The sequence below is a fragment of the Buteo buteo genome, chromosome 2 (assembly GCF_964188355.1).
Source record: "Buteo buteo chromosome 2, bButBut1.hap1.1, whole genome shotgun sequence".
In the NCBI taxonomy this organism is placed as follows: Eukaryota; Metazoa; Chordata; class Aves; order Accipitriformes; family Accipitridae; genus Buteo; species Buteo buteo.
Window position 1 is genome coordinate 29,039,017 of NC_134172.1, and position 24,097 is coordinate 29,063,113.

At 36.1% G+C, this 24,097-nt stretch overlaps 1 protein-coding gene across 1 annotated transcript in view; it reads right to left on the reverse strand.

The window, feature by feature from the left end:
- Window positions 1–23,861, reverse strand: part of COL28A1 (collagen type XXVIII alpha 1 chain) — a 72,399-nt gene extending 48,538 nt beyond the window's left edge. Inside the window, exons 1-12 of the mRNA XM_075049761.1 lie at window positions 23,661–23,861; window positions 22,600–22,756; window positions 21,484–22,043; window positions 20,770–20,790; window positions 20,090–20,146; window positions 18,781–18,834; window positions 18,196–18,237; window positions 17,475–17,501; window positions 16,324–16,368; window positions 13,620–13,664; window positions 11,046–11,099; window positions 831–899 (exon numbers count right to left, since the gene is read on the reverse strand). Coding sequence (XP_074905862.1) covers window positions 831–899; window positions 11,046–11,099; window positions 13,620–13,664; window positions 16,324–16,368; window positions 17,475–17,501; window positions 18,196–18,237; window positions 18,781–18,834; window positions 20,090–20,146; window positions 20,770–20,790; window positions 21,484–22,043; window positions 22,600–22,720 — 1,095 coding nt within the window. The 5' untranslated portion in view covers window positions 22,721–22,756; window positions 23,661–23,861. The remainder of the gene's footprint in view (window positions 1–830; window positions 900–11,045; window positions 11,100–13,619; window positions 13,665–16,323; window positions 16,369–17,474; window positions 17,502–18,195; window positions 18,238–18,780; window positions 18,835–20,089; window positions 20,147–20,769; window positions 20,791–21,483; window positions 22,044–22,599; window positions 22,757–23,660) is intronic.
- Between the last annotated feature and the right edge of the window lie 236 nt (window positions 23,862–24,097).

The window sequence follows — 24,097 nt, forward strand, 5'->3', positions numbered from 1 at the left end:
TCCGGGGTCTGCCCCACTGCACAGAAAATATGCAGGAGTTCAATGAAGGTACACATTAGGGCAGTAAGAGCAAAAAAAATGCAGGTATTTTAGACACTGGCCCTTGGCTCCAAAAAATAGGGAAAAAAGTGGCATAAAGCAACACCAAAGACTTAGCAGCAAGAAGAACTATGGTGAGATCCAGTTCTGCACAATTTAGATTTCCTGTTTGAGTCTGAGCTGTAGGTCTCTGACAAAACTCTAATAAACTAAGTAGTCATGTTTCCTACGTAGATGCTTTTGCAGTTTTCTAAAAGGAGATCTGGCTGGCCAGCATAGGCAGACATGACTTTTCCAAATCAGCAAGACTGGATTCCACCTTCTAGTCTTTTGCAATAAAATAAGATGGAGGAATGAAATGCTGCATGAGAGAGAGAATTTTATAACCTATGAGAATACCTGTTCCCCAGTGAAGAAATAACAAGGCAAATCTGTCACTTGACTGTGTATCACAGTGATTGAGATGTATTTCTATGCCTTGAAGTATGGTTTACTCATTAGTGCAAGCATCTGCTAGTGCTTGAAAATGATCTCACATATTTAACCCCCATTTAAATGGCATTATTTCTGACTTCTATTTTATCAGTGGGATCATAATAAAAACTTAAGGGTTGCTGGAAACGCAGGTCTGTTATCTCCATCCTATGCAAATAAAAAAGCCTGTCAATATTGCATCAGTTTTATGTTTAAATGATAAGAGTTTGAGTTTGATAAAACAGCAGGCGAGAACTTTCATCCACAAAATGATTGCCCACAGTTAGCACTTTAACAGACATATTACTGAGAGTTACCTTGGGTCCTGGTTCTCCAACGCCAGGGAGTCCTGGAGGACCATAGGGACCTAAAGGGCCTTGCTCTCCCTAAAGGAAATAAAATGGAAAGGAAGTATTAATGAAAATGGAACCTTAACCAAATTCCACCAAAGTGTCTTTCCACAGCCTCATTTAGGGCTATAGAAATATGTTTTTAAAGTAAAAAACCAAAACAAACCAAAACCCCAACCTGTCTTAAAGATAGATGTTTAGATTAGGAGCAGGGTCAATAACTTGGCCATACAAGTTGCTGGGATAGATAATAATGTTATAAAGCCATTCATTCATACGCATCAGGAAAGAGAAAATATATATTTATTCTTTGTCATATCTTTGGTCCTGACTTTATCCAATAATTTCATGCTTCCTCACATTTTTTTCTTGCTAGAAATATGGGCGTTTGGAAATTAAGCAGTGTTTATGCTTTAAACATTGCACTCAAGGTTCTTCCCATAGCAAAACTGCGTATCACAACTGTTGTTCCTACTGCTATCTTTAACTGCAGGTCCTAATTCTCTTGTGTGTTTAATATGTTTCTAACAAAGCCAATGTAGCCACAAGATTATTAAAAAGGCTTTTTATCAAAATGTGTGTATTTTCTGGGGAGGTATTTGTATTTGGGGGGTTGAAATTTTGTACATACCACAAAATTTTATATGCTGAGTTCTGAAACCTTTTAATGAGATTTTTGCACTTGAGAGGTCAATAGAAGTGTAAAAAACAACTTCAAAGCCAGATATTTCTCCAGAAATCTACCAGTCTGTAATCTGTCGAAGGATGAAGCTAAGAGGCAAGAATGGGAATATACAGTGAAAATAAATAAACAGATCATCCTTGAAGCTTAATTTCTGCTAACTATGCACTTGGAGTGCTACTACTGCAGCTTTAAACCTAGAATAAAGTGGAACTTGACGCCTAGTCTTAAATTCATTCCATTATGGGAAAATATGATAATTTGAAGAGCAGCTATGAAGTTTAATGCTTATTCAAAATACAAGATTTTATAGCACACCTTCATAATCTAATAAATTAATACAGCATCAATAGGAGGTAAGTCTTAAAAGGCAGAGAAAAATCAGAGAAAGCTGGTATAACTCAGCAGAATAGCACGTGTATCTCCACATAGCACACTGGTAGGGTATTAGCAACACTGAAATTGCTTTAATGTGGATTCCGTGCATGTGGCTGTTGCCAAAATACAGAATATAGCAAAGAAGTTTACTGTATTCCTAGGTAGACCTTATTGTTTGGGTTTCCTAATAATATTTTCATAAAGCCTTTGGCCGAGAGTCACAACTTGGTTGATGTGTATCTAGATTATCATAAATGATGCAATTCTTATTGATATAAAGCCAATTAGAAACTGACCTTTTTGGTTCATAGATTTTTTTTCCTCCTGTGTTTGTTTTGAAACTGATCAAAAACCAACCACAACAACAACAAAAATTCCACAAATAGCCTATCTTGTAGACTTCCAGTTCCTCAATGGGATTAATTTGGCATTGAACAAACTGTCCTTTTAAAATCAGCTGATCAAAAATAATTTTTATTAAGTGTTTCCCATCAGCAGGAAATTTAGGGAAGGCCAAGAATAATACAACCAAAGCTCGTACTTGTCTCCTCTTTAATTCTCTTTACAAACTCTGTTTTAAGTACTGTTTTCTTCTAAGCCAACAGTTAGCTGAATTTCAGGGCTTTTGGGGCTGATTCTGTTTAGACAAGAAATAGGGGGAATATGTAAGAAAACGTTTTATACTATTTCTTTAGAAAATAATATATACTAAAAGCAACATTTTCAGAAGGGTTTTAGAGACTTAGAAGCTTCCATTTCATTTCCAATGGTAGTAATTTAGGCTACTGAATTTCATTCATGCCAACAGGTCACAAGTATCTAAGCATCAATGGAAGTTCAGCTTCTGATTATGCATCAGTATGTAGAAATGCACTGGCAGAATGGTATCAGCAAAGCCACAGTGCTGTAATTACACACGCACAGCCCCATGGTGTGCTCTGCTTCTAGGGCAAAATCATACCCATGGGAGCTATACAAGTAAAACTGTTGTATTAAAGTTTCAGTAGAAAGTTTTGCAAGCAAATTTCCATGCATGGATGCTCCCTCAAGGACAGAGATACTTCTGCCACTTTTAGCCACAGTTGTGCTCCTTGCAAAGCTGGTCAAGATGCACAAAGCATGGGTTCTGGAAGAATGTTAAGCCAAGCACACCAGCCTGGCACCCAAGAAGCTTTGCCTTTCAGTCTATAGGCTCCCTTACCTCACGACCAACTCTTACTTCAATAGCTCTCCATTTGACAAGCTACATTAACAGATACAGCTCCATGTAGCTTCAGGGCCTGGAGACAGTCTAGTTAGGGATAGAATTCCCCACTTCAAGGAAGAGTTGCCTCAGTGAGAAAGAAACAGGCACAGGCTGCTGTAAGGCCAGGCAGTATGCTAAATATGAGCTGTTCAAATTCACCGCCCTCATTTCTTTCATGGAGAAGGCAGCCTGGGATCTCTATTGTGCCATGATGTACTAGCATGCTCCACAGAATGAATGCAAAAGATATACAAAGTTGAAAATATATTAAAAAACCCCATCAGATAAAAAAAATAGTAATTCAACAGCACTTAGCACCACTATCTGTAAGCAGGCTACTCTGGGCACAGCAAATGCCACTAAGCACATTGGCTCCATTTGTCAAAACTAAACCTCTGAAATGGTGTAGGAACTTGTTCCATTCTGAAAAATGACGTTTGATAAATAGAGGCTTATCTCTCAGTTGAAACAATAAACCAAACCTCTTTGTTGGGTTTGGAAAGCATCTTCCAAGTTTTTTGTCCTGTCATCCAAACGGACATTGTGTTTTGTATCGACTTCTGACAGCCCCTGCCAGAACTTCCCAAGGACAGTAACTCTGAGGCATGCTTCCTATTGCAAATCATTTGCTCCTTTGCAAGTTCACCCATATGATAGAGCTATGTTAACATATGTGCTGCATTGAATGCAGATGGGAGTCCTACTGAAGATAATGTTTTCCCAAAAGCTCTTTTTTTAACCATGACAAAAACATTACACAGTTTTCTTTCCAATGACTGGTGTCACGTAATCTGTCTCACAGCAGCTGTACTAGTAGGTACTGGTGTAGGCAGTGTAAACAGTCCCTATGATAAAAAGCATGTAGGGTAGCATGAAAATTTTGTTCTGTTGAATGTTTTCTCACTGATAGCAGAGGATGCCTGAATATTAATGCAGAAAGAAACCCTACTTTCTACCAGACAACATGTAAAACTTGGAAACTTAAACTATTCAATCTGTTTTAAAGACTATATATTTCCAACTTCATATGGCTATTAGTAAGCCTGGCTTTTATATTCTATGGTCTTCGTGCTACACGTAATGTGGAATTTATTAAAACCATAAAGTGCTGGCAATAATATCATTATCTCTACACGTAGAAGGAAAACTCTGCTTTTCAAAGTAGCTTCTTTGTAATTATTTTCTTTATCTAACACTCTGCTCAAATTGGTTTTTTTCGCCCTATTGGGATTTTCCTTCAGGTGGCATCTAATATCAGCTAGAGCAAAGTGAAGGAAAATTACACTTGATCTGAACTTAATTTTTTTTGCATATTAAAAGTGTACGCTTTTAAGCTTGGAACATACTCAACAGTCTACCCTCCCCCAAAATAGTTTGTAATGTTATGACGAGTACCAGCTAGTGCCAATATAAATAATTTCTTTACTTTTAAGAAAGCACATACATCCTGTAAGGAACACAAAGACTCTGTATCTCAGTCTATAATGCCATAATGATTAAACCATAATAAAAAATAATCCTTCAAATATAATGATTTTATCTTTAAAGTAAACATTGGCAACAACAGTGCAACTAGGTATAGACATTTTAACAGATATTATTGATATTTTGTATTTCTAAGCTAGTTGAGGTACCTAGGAACTATACTTCTTTACAGGGAAATTGGATTTTTCAGCCTCCTGGGAAAGATGTAACTTGCTACATAAGTAAGGAAAGAATTTATAAGTCATCAGAAAAGCAGCAGCATCCCTTAGCAGTTCATTCTGGGACACATTTCCAGGGAAATACGCAATGACGGATTTTTCACAGGACTATGCCAAGATGTTTTTACAGGAATAACTGCTTTGAATACCCACATTCAAACTTAACTGTTTCTTTAAAAGTTTGAATACATGTCTGTTCATACAACTTGAGACTCTAATTCAGAATCTTACTATGCATATGAAATTTTCCAGAGAGGTCTTACTATAGCAGTGGCTTTTAAGAATGTGTTGTTTACAGTCTTTCCATGAATATATCATGGTTTCTAGAATGTGTACTTTATTTCTAGTAGCTGGTCTAAGAGTTTAAGCAAACAAACCCAGTGTCACTTCTGAAATGATACCCATAAGTACTCCCTGTTCATCAGTTCTTTATGAGTGGAACACAGGTCATGCCCACTTCCTGATTTTATGCCCCAGTCTGTAACCATATCATTCTGTTTGTAAATTGTCCACTGAAATTTGCAAAAAGTCATGATTATTCCCCTCACTAACAAACACGTTTCCAAAATTACTTTGACTATAAACACCCTTATGGAACCTTACTGGTGCTATTGTATTGAATACGTTGTTGGGGTTTTTTAAAAATAAATATTAGTTAAGCATTTTTTAATAAATTAATGAAAACAGACAAAATAATACCTACTATTTTGCATAAATTAATAGATGTATGCATGTTGAAAATTGTGATGGTATGGTCCCCCAACCCCCAACCTGACCTTTATTTCCCGTAACCCTACTCAAGTGGTAACCACCAGTGGTGATCGTAATGGATGGATCTGGTCATGATGGCTGCATCCAGCTCAAAGTGGATTCGGGGAAGACAGATAACAACACAATAGCTGAGGGCTAGTTGAGCATGCGCCAACTGAAATATGGCTGGTATACAACTATGACTATAAATCAATCATCTTACTCCATAAATAGTGGACAGCCCAGGGCCCGTTGAGCTCTCTTGCACGGCAGTGGGCTGCACGCCAGGATCTCCCCTTGAGTAGGGACGCCTCTCAGGGTTACTCCTCGAGGTTGAGAGAATCCTTGTTGCATCAGATACTCAGTAAGTGAATTGGGAATAAGTGTGCTAAACTTTGAACTCTTAGCTAAGTGATATAAAGGTGTGATTGTGCATATATAATCCTTTAGACATAAACCGTTGACCAAGTCTGGGACTAAGTCTGGATCCAGCCACACCTAAACTCCACACTGAGGAGTTTAGAATGCAAGGGGGTCCTTTCTGAACCTCATGACTCAACAGGAGGGTCTCACTGACAGTTTCATCTGACTCTGTCCTCTATGCAGTAAATAGTCAGGTGTACTTTGCCATCGAATCTTGTTAAACCACTGTCACATTTACCGTTGAACTTTGTTAACTCACTGTCTAATAATAATAATAATAATAAAATATGTTGTTGCTGCTCTTGCAAGTGAAGTACATCACCCGCAACAAAAATTCATTTTTTTGTCTAACACCAAGAACACTAGGGGAAAGCGGATGTGCACATTTTACATTGTTGACCCCAATGAGGTACTTCAGCTTTGCAAAAATGTGAGCAGCAGAACATTAGAGCTGAGAAGTTTGCTTGACCAAAATAAAGGGCATTAAATTCCTTCTTACAACTCTTTTTTTCCAGAAAAATCATGGTGATTCCATTTCCTTTTTAGAGAGGAAACTGAGATGCATGAAGTCCTTTTGTGTTAGAATATTTGCATTTTTCCTGTTTTTCATTGCTATTGAAGGGCAAAGCTGTCTTCTAATGACAACATAACCACATAATGTATGTGGTAATAAGTAAATCCAACAAAAGTAAATGCAATAGCCAGTTAGGACACTATTTTACTGTATTAACCAATGGAGTGAAGAGATAATGTAGAACCTAAGTATGAAAATGACAGAAAACAGGTTACTGGGAATGTTGGAAGAGAGATGGGATTCTCACTGGATGTTTCTGAACACTAACACTTATGATAGAATATATTACATTTACAGAGCAAGTAAATCTTTTGTCTTTATCAATAGAGAATACTGACTTTATGTCCTGTGTCCCCTTTTGAAAGCCTATGGCTTCCTGTAATAACTTCAATGTGATCTTTGAGAAACAAACCAAGCAAAAGCAACCACAACTGATTTAAACCCCAAACCACCTATTAACCAGCCATCTAGCCAATTCCTGGCCATCTAGGCAGGACTATGGAATACTACTGGAGCAGAACAAAGAGCAGCATGGCATTTCTCTTTGCTGACTTTCGTTTCTGGTACTTTTAGTCTTTCTCTAAGTGAGATAGTGTCTTCTGGGTTTTTGGAAATGGTTGCATCAGCTAGCAAAATCATATTGTGGGCCACCCTTGCATTCTTAGTGAGGAAAGGAACACAAAACCTGAGTTCCTTGCTCCTATAAGCTGCAGTTTGACAAGAGTTGAGTGTCTCTACCTTAGACCCAGAGTTATAAACTGATGTTCTGCAAATTCAATTAATTAATTGTCTGTGACAACTTAAAAGAACTACCAATTTTTTTCCCATAGGGTTTTTGTAATTTTCTTCACATGTTTTATAGCTGAGGTATATGGTATACTCTGATTCAAGTTTTTGTTTCATGTTACAATGCAGATAATATGTGGTGGCTGATGAAGCTTAAGAATGCCTTAAAGTGAAGCAAACGACTAAGAAAATATAAAGCGCAGCTGTGAACGCTATTTTTTCTTGGTATTTTAAGTTAGTGAGAGAGAGAGAAAATAACGTAGAATTTGGCTTTAAAAATGTAATTTTTCTTTTGTAAATTTAACATCTTTCTATTGAAACATTGACAATAGGCAATAGAAAGTCAGTAAAACAGAAAACAAACAGAATAATCCTGATTCTTTGCTCAGGACATGCTTGGGGAACAGGACCAAGATAACTGCTTCAGAAGACAGGGGATACACAGTAAAAATAGACACTTCCCAACTCCTGTGTTTGAGTGAAATGTTCTGTTAGTCTCTAAGGTTTTTCTCTTAAAGTTATTGTTTTATACTGTGTTGTAGGTTTACTGTTAAATGCAAGTTCAGCATTTGGCTATATATTTAATCAGGTAAACTGAAAATAATACAAGATGAGTGAACATGTATTTTTATTTTTATAGAAGTGGAGTTCAAATTTGTCATTTTAAATGCCTCAGCCTCTTTATGGAGAAGGTTTGTATATATGGTAATAAAACTATTTAGGTGGTTTTGAGATGTTATAACTCTGCAGAAATTCAAATTGAGAAGATTTCTTTTAAAGTTTGCTTAATTGCAAAAACTGGTTTTAGTTAATGACATGCTGAGCTGCATTCTGTGCAGGATATAGGTTGTTCGACATATTCATACATGACTCGGAAAGAGGGTGAAAGTAAAGTGACAAAGTTTGCTTGTATGTTAAAGAGGTTATTAAAATAATGACTGATTGTGAAGTGCATCAGAAAGAGTTTGGGGTTAAGGATGTGATTCAGCTCCGTATGATCACTCCTAAACTTAGGTGTCTACATGGAAACAGGTTGGCCGAGTTCCTGTTGTAGCAAGTGGAAAGCCAGTCAATGCAGGCAGTGGGACTTTGAGAGAGATTCAACTCATTACTGGCAATATGATAAGGTGGTATCATGAAAAGGGATGGAAGTAGAGTATTGTGCAGCCAGTAAGACTTCACACTGATAGATTAGCCAGCAGCTTAAGAGAGAATAAGAAAATGCATATGAACAACAGAAGAAGAAAGATATGAGAAGTTCTTTTAAGTAATTTCTTGGACAATGTTTCTGGACTCCGTGCTCCCTCGCTTCAGACAAGTCAGATGAAACTAGCTGAAATTGCAATGCCACCAACCCTCTCCCGCTGGGAGCTGCCAGAGCTCGCGGCACCCAGGCAGCACGCAGATGACACTGTCCCCAGCTGCACTTGGTGCTGCAAAGCGAAAAAACGGGTACGGCACTGCCTTACAGAGGTGTGGGATGGACTGAGCTGGCCAGATATCAGCGAACTGTAGAATTCACAAATGAGATCCAAGACATCTGTAGGCTGAGCTTGTTCCGGAGTTTATATTCTGAGGCACTGAATCTTCTCTTTCAAACCTCAACATGGCCCACTAACAATGAATAAAAGCGTTCAGCGGCCGTGTTCTGTGTTATGTCACATCAATACTAATGCCATGCAACTGCCTTTAGCTCTGCTAAACCGGGGTGAAGTCACTAGTTCAGCTCAAAAAGTAGAAAGTATTAGCACAGAAAGGCCATGGGTATAAGTAACTACACTAAGAATAGACTTATTTATTTTATCCAAGGCAGTTATAAATAACTACCACTTTTCAGAGATATTGTATTATGTGTCATGAAAACTAATTTTAAAAGAGCAATTGAATAATCCTTCTGTAAGGACAAAAGATATTGGAAAGACTGCTATGTGTCTGAACCAAAAAAGGCCTTGACCTTTACTAGCTGAATGGGTGTTTATTAAGCTATAAACAACCACCGATTATCTGTACTGATCATGAAAAAATTTTTCACTCATCTCAAATAAGCCCCAAAATTCCAAAGGTTAGCTTTGGTGCTAGGTATGGACAAGAGATAACCTCTAAACATACATAAGTTTCTGCTATACTCTTTAAGTATAATTACCTAAGTGTATTAATTAAACTTGTCTGGCAATATTTTTATGATGATAGATGTCTGAGCCTGGAAAGACCTTGACTATAGACTTTAAACAGCAGGTTGCAGAGAAAAAAGAGGGAATTTTCCTTCTTATTCATACTGAAAATCTGCAGCTAAAGTATAACAAGAGACCATAAATATTATATCCCGGCAGATGAATTCTAGAGAGAGCTACATGTATTTTACAGACATGAAAGTGTGTGAAGAGACTGACAGGAGGATGAACAACATTCAACAAATACAGTTTAGTGTATAATAAAAGTATCTGGTAGCACTGTCTTGGACTCATCAGTGTGAAATTACAGATAAAAAAATTATTGTCATTTGCTGTGCTGAAGTTAGATGGATGACTTTTCCACCACATGTATGAATAGCTTCTTTCAGACCCATCATCCTCTTTCTTTCCCTACTTCTGAAATATTCTGTAGCAGCTTTCCTAATCAAGCATTTTGTTGAGAAGATGAAGAAATAAGAAGTATGAAAAAGCTTTTGTCAGAAAGAGGAAAATCATGATGGATACCAGTATTCCAAACTTTGTACCAAAAACATTTTCCATATTTAAATTTATTTCTGTGAATCTTCAGATGAAATTGTTGCCTAAGAAACAAAACATGAGTGTTCAAATATTGCATCTTTTGCAAATTGCTTTGGTGAATTTAGTTGCCTTGTATAACTTAGATATGGCATTGCATTAACCAGCCTAACAGTAATCCTGTGGTAGAAAGTCTTTGTCATTAGACTGTACATTTTCAAACTGATACCAGAAAGATCCTTCTGTACTGAACAATGATATTAATAGCTGTCCCATGGGCAAGACAACTGTATTCACATAAAGCAATTTCCCAAAGGTTTGCAAACCATAAGACTGCCTAAATTATTCAGATATTTTATCCAACTGATTTTGCTTGACAAGCTGTAGTCATTAACTCTGAATGATCTATTTTAAATATAACTAAGGCATTAATCGTTATCAAATCCTACACCTCTACCATTTTCAAAGCTGTCTTGAGTTTTTACAGTATACAAGCAATTAAAAATTACTTTAAATACTCAATCTAAATATTTTGTAACTACCATCTAGAATTACTTTAAATCTTTCAACACAAGGCATTTTAGTCAAAAATATTCTAGAAAAAACTTCCCAAGTGAAGGCAGAAGCCAAGACACATATTCAGGTGATTTAAATTCCGATCTAAGCACTGTGGCTCTAGGCAGGTAGCACCCTATTGTGGCCCTACAAAATGCTCTTGGAGACCCAGACGAAGAACCTGCTGTATGTGTCAATGACACAAAGCCTTCATAACGTGACGACACTATGGCACACCAAGCAGGTGGTGTACTTTATTGTTGTGCAAAGGACACCATTACAAAAAACTACTGAGGAAAAAGGATAGTAGAGTACAAAGATTCTACACCCTCTCTCCCTATATAAATAACATCTACACATACACAACTACATCTTACCTTGCTTCCTTGAATGCCTTTTGGGCCTGGCTCACCTGGAGGTCCACTGATACCCTGTATGAAAGTCAAAGTATAGAATGAGTTGCCTTTGAAGATGCACGTAAAGTTTCTTTTGAATGTGGCCTGAACAGTGCTTATAAAAAGACACAAACTAGCCCAAATCTAAATGTATTGGTTTCATTGCTGACACAAAAATGTGCTGAGTGTGTTCATTCCCTTTCTTAAATATGCTAAACTACAAGAAACACATGACTATTCAAAAAGAAACAAAAATAATCCCTTTCAGCTACCATGATTCATAACTATAGATATTAATAGCTATAAATCCTCCACAATACTGCATTTTGGCCCACAAACAGATATGAAAATTTTGGAATATTTGTGATTTTGTACCTCCCATGGAATTCCAGTCAGAAAAAAAATATTTATTATTCTTTCCTTTCCTTTTGCAGCTTTTGCATAAAGCATGTAAAAATGCAATTACACACATAAGTAACAGTTATACAACCACAAATCAAATACTAGGGGGGAAACAGTGAATGAAATGAATATAGTGTTCCAAGTTATGCCAAAATTGTAACTTTACAAACTAGGGAATGACTGTCTCATAAGAGTACAGTGATGTCCCAAGTGCTGTATTGTGCACAAACTCACAGTTACATGGCCTTACTCCTTGGTTTATGCATTTTAATTGAGTACTATTTACTAAAAGGAATCTTGCAGTTTTGTTTGTTTCAAAAGAAGCAAACACTACTTTATTCTTAGTATCTTGGTGTCATTTAAAGAAACAAAAGATTTCTTTAAAATCTCCTAGTACTTGAAAAGCATTTCTGAAAGAGACTTTGAAAAATCACATTTTTATAAGCTATTCTTCCTGAGGCAAAAATGATGATCATGATGTGAGATCAACAAATGTCCCAGCAGTAAAATGGCAATGTCGTTGAGGCAGGGTGTGCTAATAGAAATACATAATATGATCTGTTAATATAAATACCTAAGTTAAGGTAAATCATTCTCAAGCTCACTGCACGCTATCTTCCTTTTAGTCATTAAGCGGGTTGTAGTTCCCATCGTAATTACTTAGTTCTCATAGCTCAGAATTACTGTAAATCCTTGTAAACCATTGATTAGTCCTCTTGTATAGTGATACATTCAACTGTTTCTGTTCTCCAGCAGTTAGGATTTTTTTTTTTTGTAGTGAGCCTTTCAAACCTAAACTGAATGTAGACCATTGTACTATATGATGGTATGTAACATTAAGCTCAAAACTGGGATAATGCAGGAGTAATTGCAATGATGCTGTATATGAAAAGAAAAAAAATTGATTTTGCCTTAAAATAATCAGGTTATGTCATTGTATGAGAATTTAGAGATGGCTTGACTTGCAAGAGCAGCTGGTATTTTACACAGTGTGGAAAACTGAACATATACTGCATGATGATTTGAATTTATTTAGGGAAATGCTGGTGATCTGATTTGTTTCATTAATTCCTGTCAAAATTGGCCAAAAATCTCTTAGACTCCATGTGTTTCCAGTTTTTAATAAACAAGAATATATAAGTGTCATCTTTTGGGGCACAGATCACATCTTTACTAATTGCTTACCAGACAGAATTACTGGAGCATAAAATAATAAATTAAAAAATTTGTAGCACTATTACATGTCCATTGCCAAGCAAAAGTAAAGCAGAAAAACATAATTTTAAAACATTGAAAAAGGCATTTAGGACTAAATGTTCACATCTTAATAACATGTAATAAATTTCTTTGACTCTATTATGCCCTCATTACGTTTTCTTTCATATAACACAGAAACAGGCTCAGTACAGAAGTGAGTGAGCAAGTGCTGGCTGTCATCATTCCACATCCCCAGTGAATCTACTAAGAGACTCATATAACTTCTTGAGATCTCTACTCTATACAGCAGCTCTTTTTACAAGTCTAGTACCAATTTTTAAATGGAAATTACACAGGCTGTAAGAAACACAAAGACAGCAATAACCCTTTTCAGCAACTGCAAAGAGAGAAGACAACAATCTGGACAGAGGTAACAAATAAATGATCACTGATCTGAGAGTGGTAACAATCTCTGCTCCTAATAACATTGAGACTTTCTCTGACTCATTTCTCAGTTTTTTAAATAATTACTGCAGATTTTAGTCTCTCCAACAAATTTCAGTCTCTCTGGCTGCCTTGTACTTCAGGAGGACTGTGTACAGCTTTCCATGATACAGGCAGATGCTGCCATGTAATGTAAGTGGAATTTAGCAAGTAGGGGTATGACAGGACATGACTATACTCTAAGGGTAAGAGGAGAGCTCTGCAGTTGGAGAGCCCTGCAGTTGGAGAGCCCAAGTGGGCCACGCACATCTGAATAGCTTTAAGCAGCAGCCACAGCCAAGATTTTTTCTTTGAAAATTATTTCCAAAAGAAAAAAGATTTGCCAGGCTTTGCTGTCTCAGTGCCTCATGCACCAATTGTGCTGCTCTCCACAGAGTTGACAGGTTGTATGTAGAAGAAACTTACAGACTATAATGTGTTTTCTTTTTATTTGGTAGCTTTTAGTTCCCTCACCTGAGGTCCCCGAGGTCCCCTAGGGCCAGAAGGACCTTCCAAACCCTGAGGAAAAATAAGATTCAATTATCAGATTAATAGGAAATTCCAATTACCTGCTTTGAAGTATTGAAAACTGCAGTGTACATCTAATGACTTGTATCTCTGTTCAAGCATTTTCTAGAGAGTTTATTCTCTCTCCAGAGTACTGCTGTTCTCATTCTGCATTCAGTGATTGACTGTTACATCCCATTCTCAATATTTGGTTAAAATATTTTTCATATACAACTAACATTGTGGATGGCTACTTAACATATTAGCTATTTGATTAACTAATTGTTATTTGCTACAGGTCTTTAAATTCAATTTCTAAAGGTATATCAGATACAGAATTCTTAAAAAAAATGCTGCAGTGCTTATACCAGAATAACTTCAGGTAACTTTGTCTCACTAACTCAAACTGCTGATCAGTAGCATGGCAGAATCACACTAATAGTTTGCAAAAACCATTAAAAAACACATCCAAAAAAAGTAAAATGCTGTATTTTTATTCCATTAGCTGTCACTCCTCCATTTAATGAGTTCTTATCAGTTACGGCCACTGTATTTGTTCACAAATCTTTCTGCTGCACTGTTTTTCTTTGGTCACCAGAATACATATTCTATGGGATTTCACTTCCAGTTGACTCAATACTCAGTTTTAATTTATTTCTAAAGCAAAAATAGCTTTCAGCAAATAGGCTGCTGGTCTTTTCTTTCTCTTTCTTCTCTTTTAATTAGCAACATCTCCACACACAGAGGCAGGGGCAGACTGCTGCATTTTTCAAGGCATGTGTCACACTTCGAATAGCCTTTAAGAATTTAGCAGGGATACCTATGCAGCCACACCCCATTGACTGTCTTCCCCTACCGATTCAGATTCAGAATTTTTTAACAGTTCTGTACTCCCTGGCATTTGCTTCCAGGCCAAGCATCAGCTACCAAAGAAAGCAGTTAACCCCGCTCAGTTCTAGCCCATTTACAAAACTACACAAGCAATGGATGGCACAAACAACAATATGCTGATGCCATGACAGCTACTTTTGGTAGAATACACACATATGATTGGAGTCAGTTTTGATTTCAAAGCCAAACACAAACTATCTGAGTTTCAAGCCTGAACAGCTGTTGTAGAAACTAAGATTCGCAGCATCAAAACCTCTGCTGGATTCACTCTGATTAGTGAGATTGGAAACCGGTGGGGGGGAAAATGCAACATTTTCAAATCAGACAACACTACTGCCCATTATGCTTCAATACCCATCACTGCAATTAAAAACCCACCTTGGAATATTGAATATATTTCTCCTATATTTGGCCATGTATGTTCTATTTCTGATGATTTTGTCCAGCATAGACTACTTTCATCAAAAAAAAATCCAAACCATTTTGTTCTATCTATCTGCTGCATTTGTAAATGTGAAGCTGGGAATGCTGGAAGTGAGTGTAATTTTCCTTTGTTCACGAAGTTCTTGGAGTCCATAATCCATTATAATCTCTGATCCTCTGCAGATGTCAAACTTTTTTTCATTACTGTCCTCAACAGAAATGAAACAAGCAAATTTCCGGCAGCCCTGGGATATGTTTTCTACATCCATATTTCTTTGCTGCTTTGATTATGTACTTTGTCAGCTTCTGAATAGCTTCCTTTTATCTCAGTAGCCATTTCACATAACCTCATGCTATTTCTCACATACTGCCTGGATAAAGAAGTTATGATCTGTCTTTATTCCTCCGAGAGATGCAACTCTTTCTCCTTTTTTTTTTTGATATTTCAGCCGTTTCTGACTCACTTGCTGCCATTTTGAACCCCAGCATCTCACAAGATATTCTCAGCCTTTAGATTTTTATTATAGTATAATGCCCTTTTTTCTTTGCAACAAATACTGCTGCTTTGAATATTTCCTAATTCCTACCTGGAATTTATCATTAAATAACAGGTTCCAGGAATCACAAACTTTTCAAATTGGTCTTCGATAAAGGTAAGATAATATGGATGTTAAAACTGAAGAAATGTACTTTAATAGAATGATCAATTGCAATCTAGTTGGTAGTACTTAACAACCCTAACTATAAATCAGTGGTTTGTAGTAGTCATACAAACCTGCTTACATGAACTCAAGATACCAAGATACATGATTATCTCACTCAGGAGTACATTATTCTTCCATCTTTCAGAGTGTAAAAACCAGGTAAAAATCTATATTCACTTGTAACATTTCTGCACTTCAGGTTAAAAGAAGGGGAGGACTAGATGAAGTGTGAATGTGTCTCAGCACAGATGTGCTGGTAGACCTGAAAGTTGTTCAGGTTGTGTAAGAACCTGCTTCTACTGTAATATAACTTTATACACTTGAATTAAAATTAACATTTTAAGGAAAAAAAATCTGGTGAACTCTGTAACATGGTCACAGTTCTTTGTAAGCAGGGCTTGGCATTGGTTGGGACAGCTTTTGGTTTAGGTAAGTGACTACACTTCTCCTGTGAAATGGAAAAAAAGAATATGGTTAACTGTGGGTCCAGTTTCTATGAATCATATTTCTACTATGAATGTATCCCTGCTACCAGGGAATTATAAGATGTTCCAAATTTACAATAATCTTTACAAGCTATGTTTATGAATATGTTACACGACTTTCTAGTATCTTCATCAATGTGAAACAGTTCAAATAAAAATTATACTTACTCTTTCCCCTTTTATTCCTGGAGATCCACATTCTCCTCTTTCACCCTTTGTAAGAAATCAAAAGGTTAACAGCTAAACAGGATGTTCTGATTACACTACATGCCTTAAAGACTGTGCAAGCAGTGCAGTAGCACAAGAGGTTTAGTAGGTTCTGAAGACCTGAGAGTGGCATCATTAGATATGGTCTGTAGAAGATATGGTCTGCTCTACTTAAGACACTTTTTCTCTCTGAGAATGCCTATGAAATTTCCAACTTGCATTGTAAGAGGATAATACATTCACTATCTAATAAGCTTTGCTGTATTTTTCCACCTTGCTGCGCTGCCTCCAGAATCGTCTCTATATTCTGATTTCATTACTGTGATGTCTGAGATTTTCCTGAATAACAACTGTGAGATTGTACAAATGGAATGAACATAGTTACTAATGTGTTTCACTGATGATTTAACATATCAATAGACATATGAAAAGTAGACATATGAGTCTACTTTCCCCATTTCCATTAAATGTTTCCATAAAATTGACTGAAGCATTTTTCTAATGAATACGAAGATTCAGAGAGGCACTGCTTTTATTAACAATGTAGAGAGATAAGTGTTCAAACCAAGCAAAGTCAAAATGGTATTATCTCTGTTTCTGCTCTGGCTATGATGGTCTAGTTTTCAACATAAATTTCAGCTCTAGAATCTTGCAAGTCATTGAAGTGTATAATTTTTTGAGCTTCTTGGAGAGCCTATCTTGAGATTTTTTTTGATTAAGCATTAGCCCTTGCAATTTATAATTAGCTTAGAAGTAAACTTCCTTGTGGTAAGTTTTTTGAAAGCTAATGATTGCCACATCTATTTGTGTTTGTAGTAAACAATTCCATGTTCTTTCTACTTAACCTCTTATTCAACCTCAGCTTTCTTTTTCCATTCAGAAGCTTTATTTCTAGTCATTGTCATTTTTCTTTTCAGATTACTTTTTTTTTTTTTTAATTCCAACAAGACAGTCTGCAAGCTTTTACATAAATGATGAATTTACTTCTAGGGATTGCATTAGGAGCTCTCATGACAAGAAGACAAGATAGGCTCTTCTTTCCATTCTTTCACATACACTGTCAGCTATTGACAATCTATTTTCAGAGTACTTCTACTCTATAAAAATCTTACCTTGTCTCCCTTGTAGCCAGGAGCTCCCTATTCAAAAATTAAAAAAAAAAAGCGGGAAAAAAATCATAAAACAGAAACAAAGGCATAACATACTGCTAATTGAAGTAGGACACCCCCCCCCCCGGTAAATAAGTTTCAGAAGTTTAATTACTCACAACAATAAAGTATCTCTCTGGAATCATTTAACATATAATTCTCTGCAAATTTAGATGTGTATTTTTCCTCATAATATTAGCTGTAAATATGCCACTCAGTTTGCCAGCCTCTTAGCTGATATACGCTACCATTTAAATAGGACTTTTAAACTGAATTGATCTTATGCATAGAGTAGTGTTAATCTTTCTACTGTGAATCAACAAGAATTCAAGCTGAGAAATATCAGATGTCAGAAGCCATTGGAGAACTATATAGGTGTTTTTAGTGATGACATTTTCAGTTCTATCTTTGGGATAAGTCTAATGCAAGTCAATACAAAATCACCTAACTTCAAAAGTTCCTTTTGTCAGTAGCATCCCACCTCTATACTTAAGCACATGGTTTCTCTCAGTATAGATGCTTCTCTAAATGAGAATTTAGTTCAGGTGCTCTAAATAATTGAATAAAGTAGATGTGTGAAAAATGGAAAACACATTTTCAGTTCAGTGGAACTAAACTGTGAATCAGGATCTGGAAGATAATTTGAAAACACCAAATATGAGTTAGCACTGTAGTAGTCACATACCTCTTCACCTTTTTCTCCCTGTTCTCCTTTTTGAGGATCGCCCTATTGGAAGCAAAGGAATACAACTGAAATATGTGTTGCCCTTTTATTTATCACTATTACACTAAAACCAAGAACACTGTTTAAGGAGCAGAAGTTGCTTTTCCTATTTACAAACATCCACACTTCTTCCTCCCACAATCAAGGACACATAATTCCTGTGTGAACATTAACATTAACATATAAACATTAACATATAAAACTCAGCTACTGTTATTAGATGACTAAAATCATAGTCAGAGCAAGCTGCTTTGCTCAAGAGATTTGTGTACTGTTGGAAAGCTTTGTGGAGCTTAGAGAGCCTTTAGCTAGATTCAGAGACCTCTGCTGTCAGAGAAAAACTGGAATGACAGGCCATGTTAACTTGGTAGATGATGAGTTTCAAAGTTTTCTCTCTCACTTCTAAAGCAGCTAACTATAAACCTCTCATAGCAAAAGTCAATCTTTTAAATCATATTTTAACATACTTTTCTTTTGCTATATTCACTTCCATGGTTTGAATAAAACTAGATAGAAATTTGCCTTTTTTTTTTAAATTCACTTTACCTTTTTTCCTTTTGGTCCTGGCTCACCTTTTTCCCCTCTGTTACCAGGACTGCCCTGAAACAAAGCAGGAAAATGTTATTGCTATTGTGAGGATAAAATTCTCCAGTTTCTCTAAGACTTTATCTTTGGGGCAGGCCAAAATCATTCTGGAATAAGCTTAGGTAGAAATCCACACTGACTCAGGTATGGCACATGTGACACTACTTTCACTTAGCTAAAAAAAATATGGTATTATAAGGCATCTGTGATTTTTTTAAAATCAATATTCAACGATAAATACATTTTCTACAGAGCATTTGAAAATCTAACCAGGAAGGTGTCACAGAAAACATACATGGTTCCCCTTCCCCATTTGTCAGAGTTACCCACCACTATCTGATCTTCTTTGCTTAAAATAACCCTGTGCACAGAACAGCTAAGTGTCAACATCCAGCAGCCCCAAAGTAAAAAATTACTACACCATTATTCCTGTTTGGAGGATCATGAAGATGGGGACTAGAAAGCTTGGTGTATATGTGTATATATAAAAAAATATATATCTAATAGGTTACATCTAATAATTTTGGACAAAATAACTCTTAAATTTTAAATTGGAAACAGGGGGTTTAGTTCCAGATGCACATTATCCAGAGCCAAGGGACTGGATGAGAGGCCCTGCTGTCATAACCTGCTACACATACGGTTGACCACTTGCTTAGTGTCTAGGGAGAAAGGCAAAAAACTCTGTATTGACCATGGTTGTCTCTGGGGGAGCTATTAAAGATACAAAAGGGATCAGAGAGGTCACACACTGTCTGAACTCCCACTTTTCTCTTCGTTACCAGAGCCAAGAAACAGTTACATGTTGAGGTGTCACAAGAGAAAAGACAGTGTCAGAGGCAGAGTTTTAGACCTTTCTTCATATATGCCATCACCCTCAATCTTTTGAACCTTTATCCCTTACACAAATAGAAGCTGCTGGTGGAAGCAAACCTTTGGCTAAGGGACCTTTCCTTTCCCATTGCAAGATTCAAGACTTTTTTTATTTGGGCTTCAAAATCATGTACCTAATTATCCACAGTGTTTTATTACCCAATAATATAAATATATTTCCAAGATAGTATGTGATTATGGATAGATTTTTTCCTGAGCGCTTATAACAGTGGCCTTTCACAGTGATATGCTATGACACATCACTTCTTTTTGCAGTACATGCACAGCTAATGTCTTGCTTTTTACAGACATAGTAACCAATCAAAATACTGTGCAACGTTGATCTTAATGATTAAAATTCAGATTCTGGAGGCTTTTCAAATGAATGCATACTTACAGAATCACCTTTGTCTCCTTTTACTCCCTTTTCACACCAACAGTTCTTCCGCATACACTACGAGGTTAATAGAAACATTGAGAACGTTTTTCAAACATATTATTTCAGATTTTTAAAGCAGAAACTCTATTTTTGCCTAGCCACAGACCAGAAAACATAACAGTAGAATAACAGGAAATAAATGATCTTCTAATATATATATTTATTACATAATCAACATTACACTTCTGTATGGCCCAATCAAAATCAGTTGCTTGATTTATTTATATAAAAAAAATAAATCTGTTACTACTGTAACTAAAAACGTTTAAGGTAGCATATACATAGCATATAGTACCGTGACACCTTATATAATTTTTGGACCATTTTGACACTGCTATCATTTTCTAACGAGACCACTAATGAACTTGCATGTGTTGTACTAGTCCTATTCCAGTCTGGTAGGACGTGTGCTTTATGTCTTACTGTTGATACTACTCACTAATGAACAGAAGTTGCAGATTTCTCAGGAGAAGGGATGGAAGAAATGGATGAAAGCTAAAATAAAAGCAACCATATTTGGAAACTTTACTCAGGGAAGGAAAGTTGATTAATACTGGAGTATTGTTGCATTATAGAAGCAGCAGACTTCAGGAGATCTGGTAAGAGTAATCAAAACACACAAAACTCAAAAAACCTACCTGCTTCTGTAACAAGGCTTCCTGAAAAGAAAAGAAAGAAAAATATTACTTTCATATAGATTTAATTTAACTTAACAGAGTACTAATTTAACCATTTTTCCTTTCTAGTTTACAAAATTTCCAAGGCAAATGGTAAAGAATGTGAATACCTTCATCCTTCATTCCTTCCTCACAGTAGTAAGAACCAGTCTGTGGAACTACTCATATGAAAAAGGGTTCTTCGGTAGGAATAGGTGGCTACTTCATGTGACCCATAATGATCAGAAAAAAAATGACATGTAATGGGACAGCTAAATAGACGATATTAAGGAACAATGCACACAAAGGGAATATGAAAAGGCTTCCTAATGAAAGGTCTTACTATGGAAGGCCCTACTAACAATATATGGGGGAAGGACTCAGTGATTTTATCAGCCTTATGCATGAGAACAAGTTACCTTCTGGAGTATTATCATACACTCAGAGACATGCTCTGTGTGCTGGGAAATACCCTGTGCCTCCATCAGTGAACAGTGCAGCTGAGCTGTTATTGTCCAAGCACACAACTCCTTGGAGAGCGGCCGAGAGAGGAGGAAGCTCCCTCTGTCCTGACTCCTGACGTAGCAGAGACATGCACCACAAAAACCTCTGCACTATCTTCAGGACTTACTTATCAAAGTTCACCAAAATCTGCCATGGCTAGACACTGACAAGGTTAACACCAGCATTACTTACCAGTTCCAGCGCTACATCAACTATCAGGTTCTCATCATCCAGGCATAAGATATGCTTAGAGGATGAATCACCAGATATCACACGCAATTTTTCTTCTTGGACATTTTTCTTAGAAAGGCCAATGGTAGAAAAATGTATTCCAAGACTCCTAGCTGCTGTGGTTATACTCTGGACATTAGGGCTGTTTGGATGATCCACACCATCAGTCATCAAAAAAGCCACTTTCACACTTCTCTTACGACCTTCAGTTTTAAACAGCTGTGTGGCATTGGAAATTGCATAATAGGAGTAGGTGCCGTGGCCAATAAAGCCCAGAGACTTGACTTTCTCTTTAAAATTCTGCAAATTTTTCCAGGCTGTAAAGGGATGATCAATGCTGACTGTGCTGCTGAACTGCATACTTGCTAGTTTGACATTATACTTCTGAGATTTAACTGGCTTCATCTGGAAAATGCTGTCAGTTAAATTTTGAACAAAAATCTTCTGTATATCAAACAACTGATTTTTGGCACTTTCTGAACTGTCCAAGATAAAGACTATATCAATGAGGCACGTATCACCTGTAATGGAACAAGAAAGTTAAATCTGTGAATGATGGGCACAGCTGCACAACAGATTTCAGATAATTCTCTGCAACAATCCCAATCTGCAAATCATTTCCCCAAGGATTCCTCTGTCTTTCCAGTAAAAATTCTAAGGATGAATTTCACTGTAATTGCCAAGAAATTCTACTGAAGTAACTAAATGTAAGTTACTTTAATTCATACCAGTATTATTAAATACAGTCTACAGACAAAAAATTTCAAATTAGGGTCTAGATGGGATTGTTTCAGCATTTTAGTTGATTTTGTATACAAAATTTTCCACATGCAATTGCAAACTAAAAATTAGGCTCCTTATCATTTATCTTAAGAGATATGTGTGTCAATGAAAATCATAGATCAAACTGAAGTCCACGACCAAGTAAATGTCACCACAGTATTTTCCAAGCCTGATAAACAAATCAAATTACATTTTATAAATGCATAGATAAGTTGTCAATTACTAGCTAATTATCCTGAAATAAGTGGAGACATACAACACGGTCAATCAGAAATTTTAAGTAAATGGTTTTACCTTCATCTTTTTGCACGAAAGAATAAGAATTCTTTCCTTTCTTTCTGTTTTGCCCATATACTATCTGGTTTGTTGTCACAGCCAGAATTAAAAAGCAAAAGAAAAAATGTTTTTTCCACATAGTGACTTTGATCCCAAATTAGACGACTTTTCCTTCCTGTTAAAAGTAAAAAAACACCTGTGAATACTTCATTAATAGATGCAAATAAATAAATACAGATACTTTACATACAGAATACATATTTGTGGGAAGTAGAATTCTAGAGACAACATATAAAAACAATTATGAAAAGTCACTGGGTAGTGATTTAAGCATAGCAGCCAGTACAAGCCCAACTATAGCTCACATGTATATTAGAACCTGTTTTATTAGAGAAGAAATATGGGTAGAACAAACACAGTGCTCCTTTTTTTTTCTTAAAAAAAGCCAGTGCTATCTTTAGCTTTCATTTGAACATCTAACAAAGAAGGGTAAAAGAAAATGTTACTAATGCCTATTGCTATTAACATACTTTGCTATTAAACTAATTATATTAGATTAGCAGAAATATTATAGAAAACATAGAATATAGTTTGTTTCTAGAAATCCCTAACTGTTAGGAATAAACAAAGATCTGGGTGTTTTGGGATGCAGATATATTACCTAAGTCTGGAGCATCAGTATGAACAACTTATTCTTCTAAGAAACAATGGCTTAGTAATGAAATTCAATACATGAATGTATTATTAATGTTACATGGCTGTAACAGAATGTATGCAATATTTTCCATAAAGACAATGTTCTATTATAATGACAATATACACTAATAAAATTAACATTACAACATTTAACTCAGTGATACAACATATTTCTAGAGAAAACTGAACTCCATTAAAACTGATTTACAAAAAAAGCCTGTAATTTACAATAATTCATTTTAAATATCATTAGTAACAAAGACAATATATTAAATTTAAACATCCTTCCTAAATTCTCTTTTCAAGTCCACCAAGCGGTTACACATACAGAAACCATAAGTGCAGTCCTCTAAAAATGAAAAGGAAATAACTAATTCCCTTACCTTTGAAGGCATTAAAAAAGCAAATTGTGGGTTGAATAAACTGTCAGTGTAGAAAATATGTCCAGTAGGTCATACTGGAATATATGTTTTGTTTACAAAAATAAAGCAATCTGTAAATAAACAGCCTATCCACTTGTAAATGGCTCTACCTTGCATCTAGATCCTTTATGGTCCATTATTGCTGTTGCCCAAAATTTAAACTGAGATAGTCAGGCACTTAGCCAGGGCTGAGTAGGAGACCAAGCCATTTTATTAAAGGGGCAGCGTCAGCCTGGGAGCACGAGTGTTTTCCCATTTTAAATAACTGAACTTTTACATTAAGAAACTCACTTCTAGACAATGTGCATCTTTACCCATCACTTTTTGCCAGTCACACCTCTTCAGCTTGTCCATGTTGATGCTGCAGCACTGGCTAGATCAGAGATGTGAGATTAGTA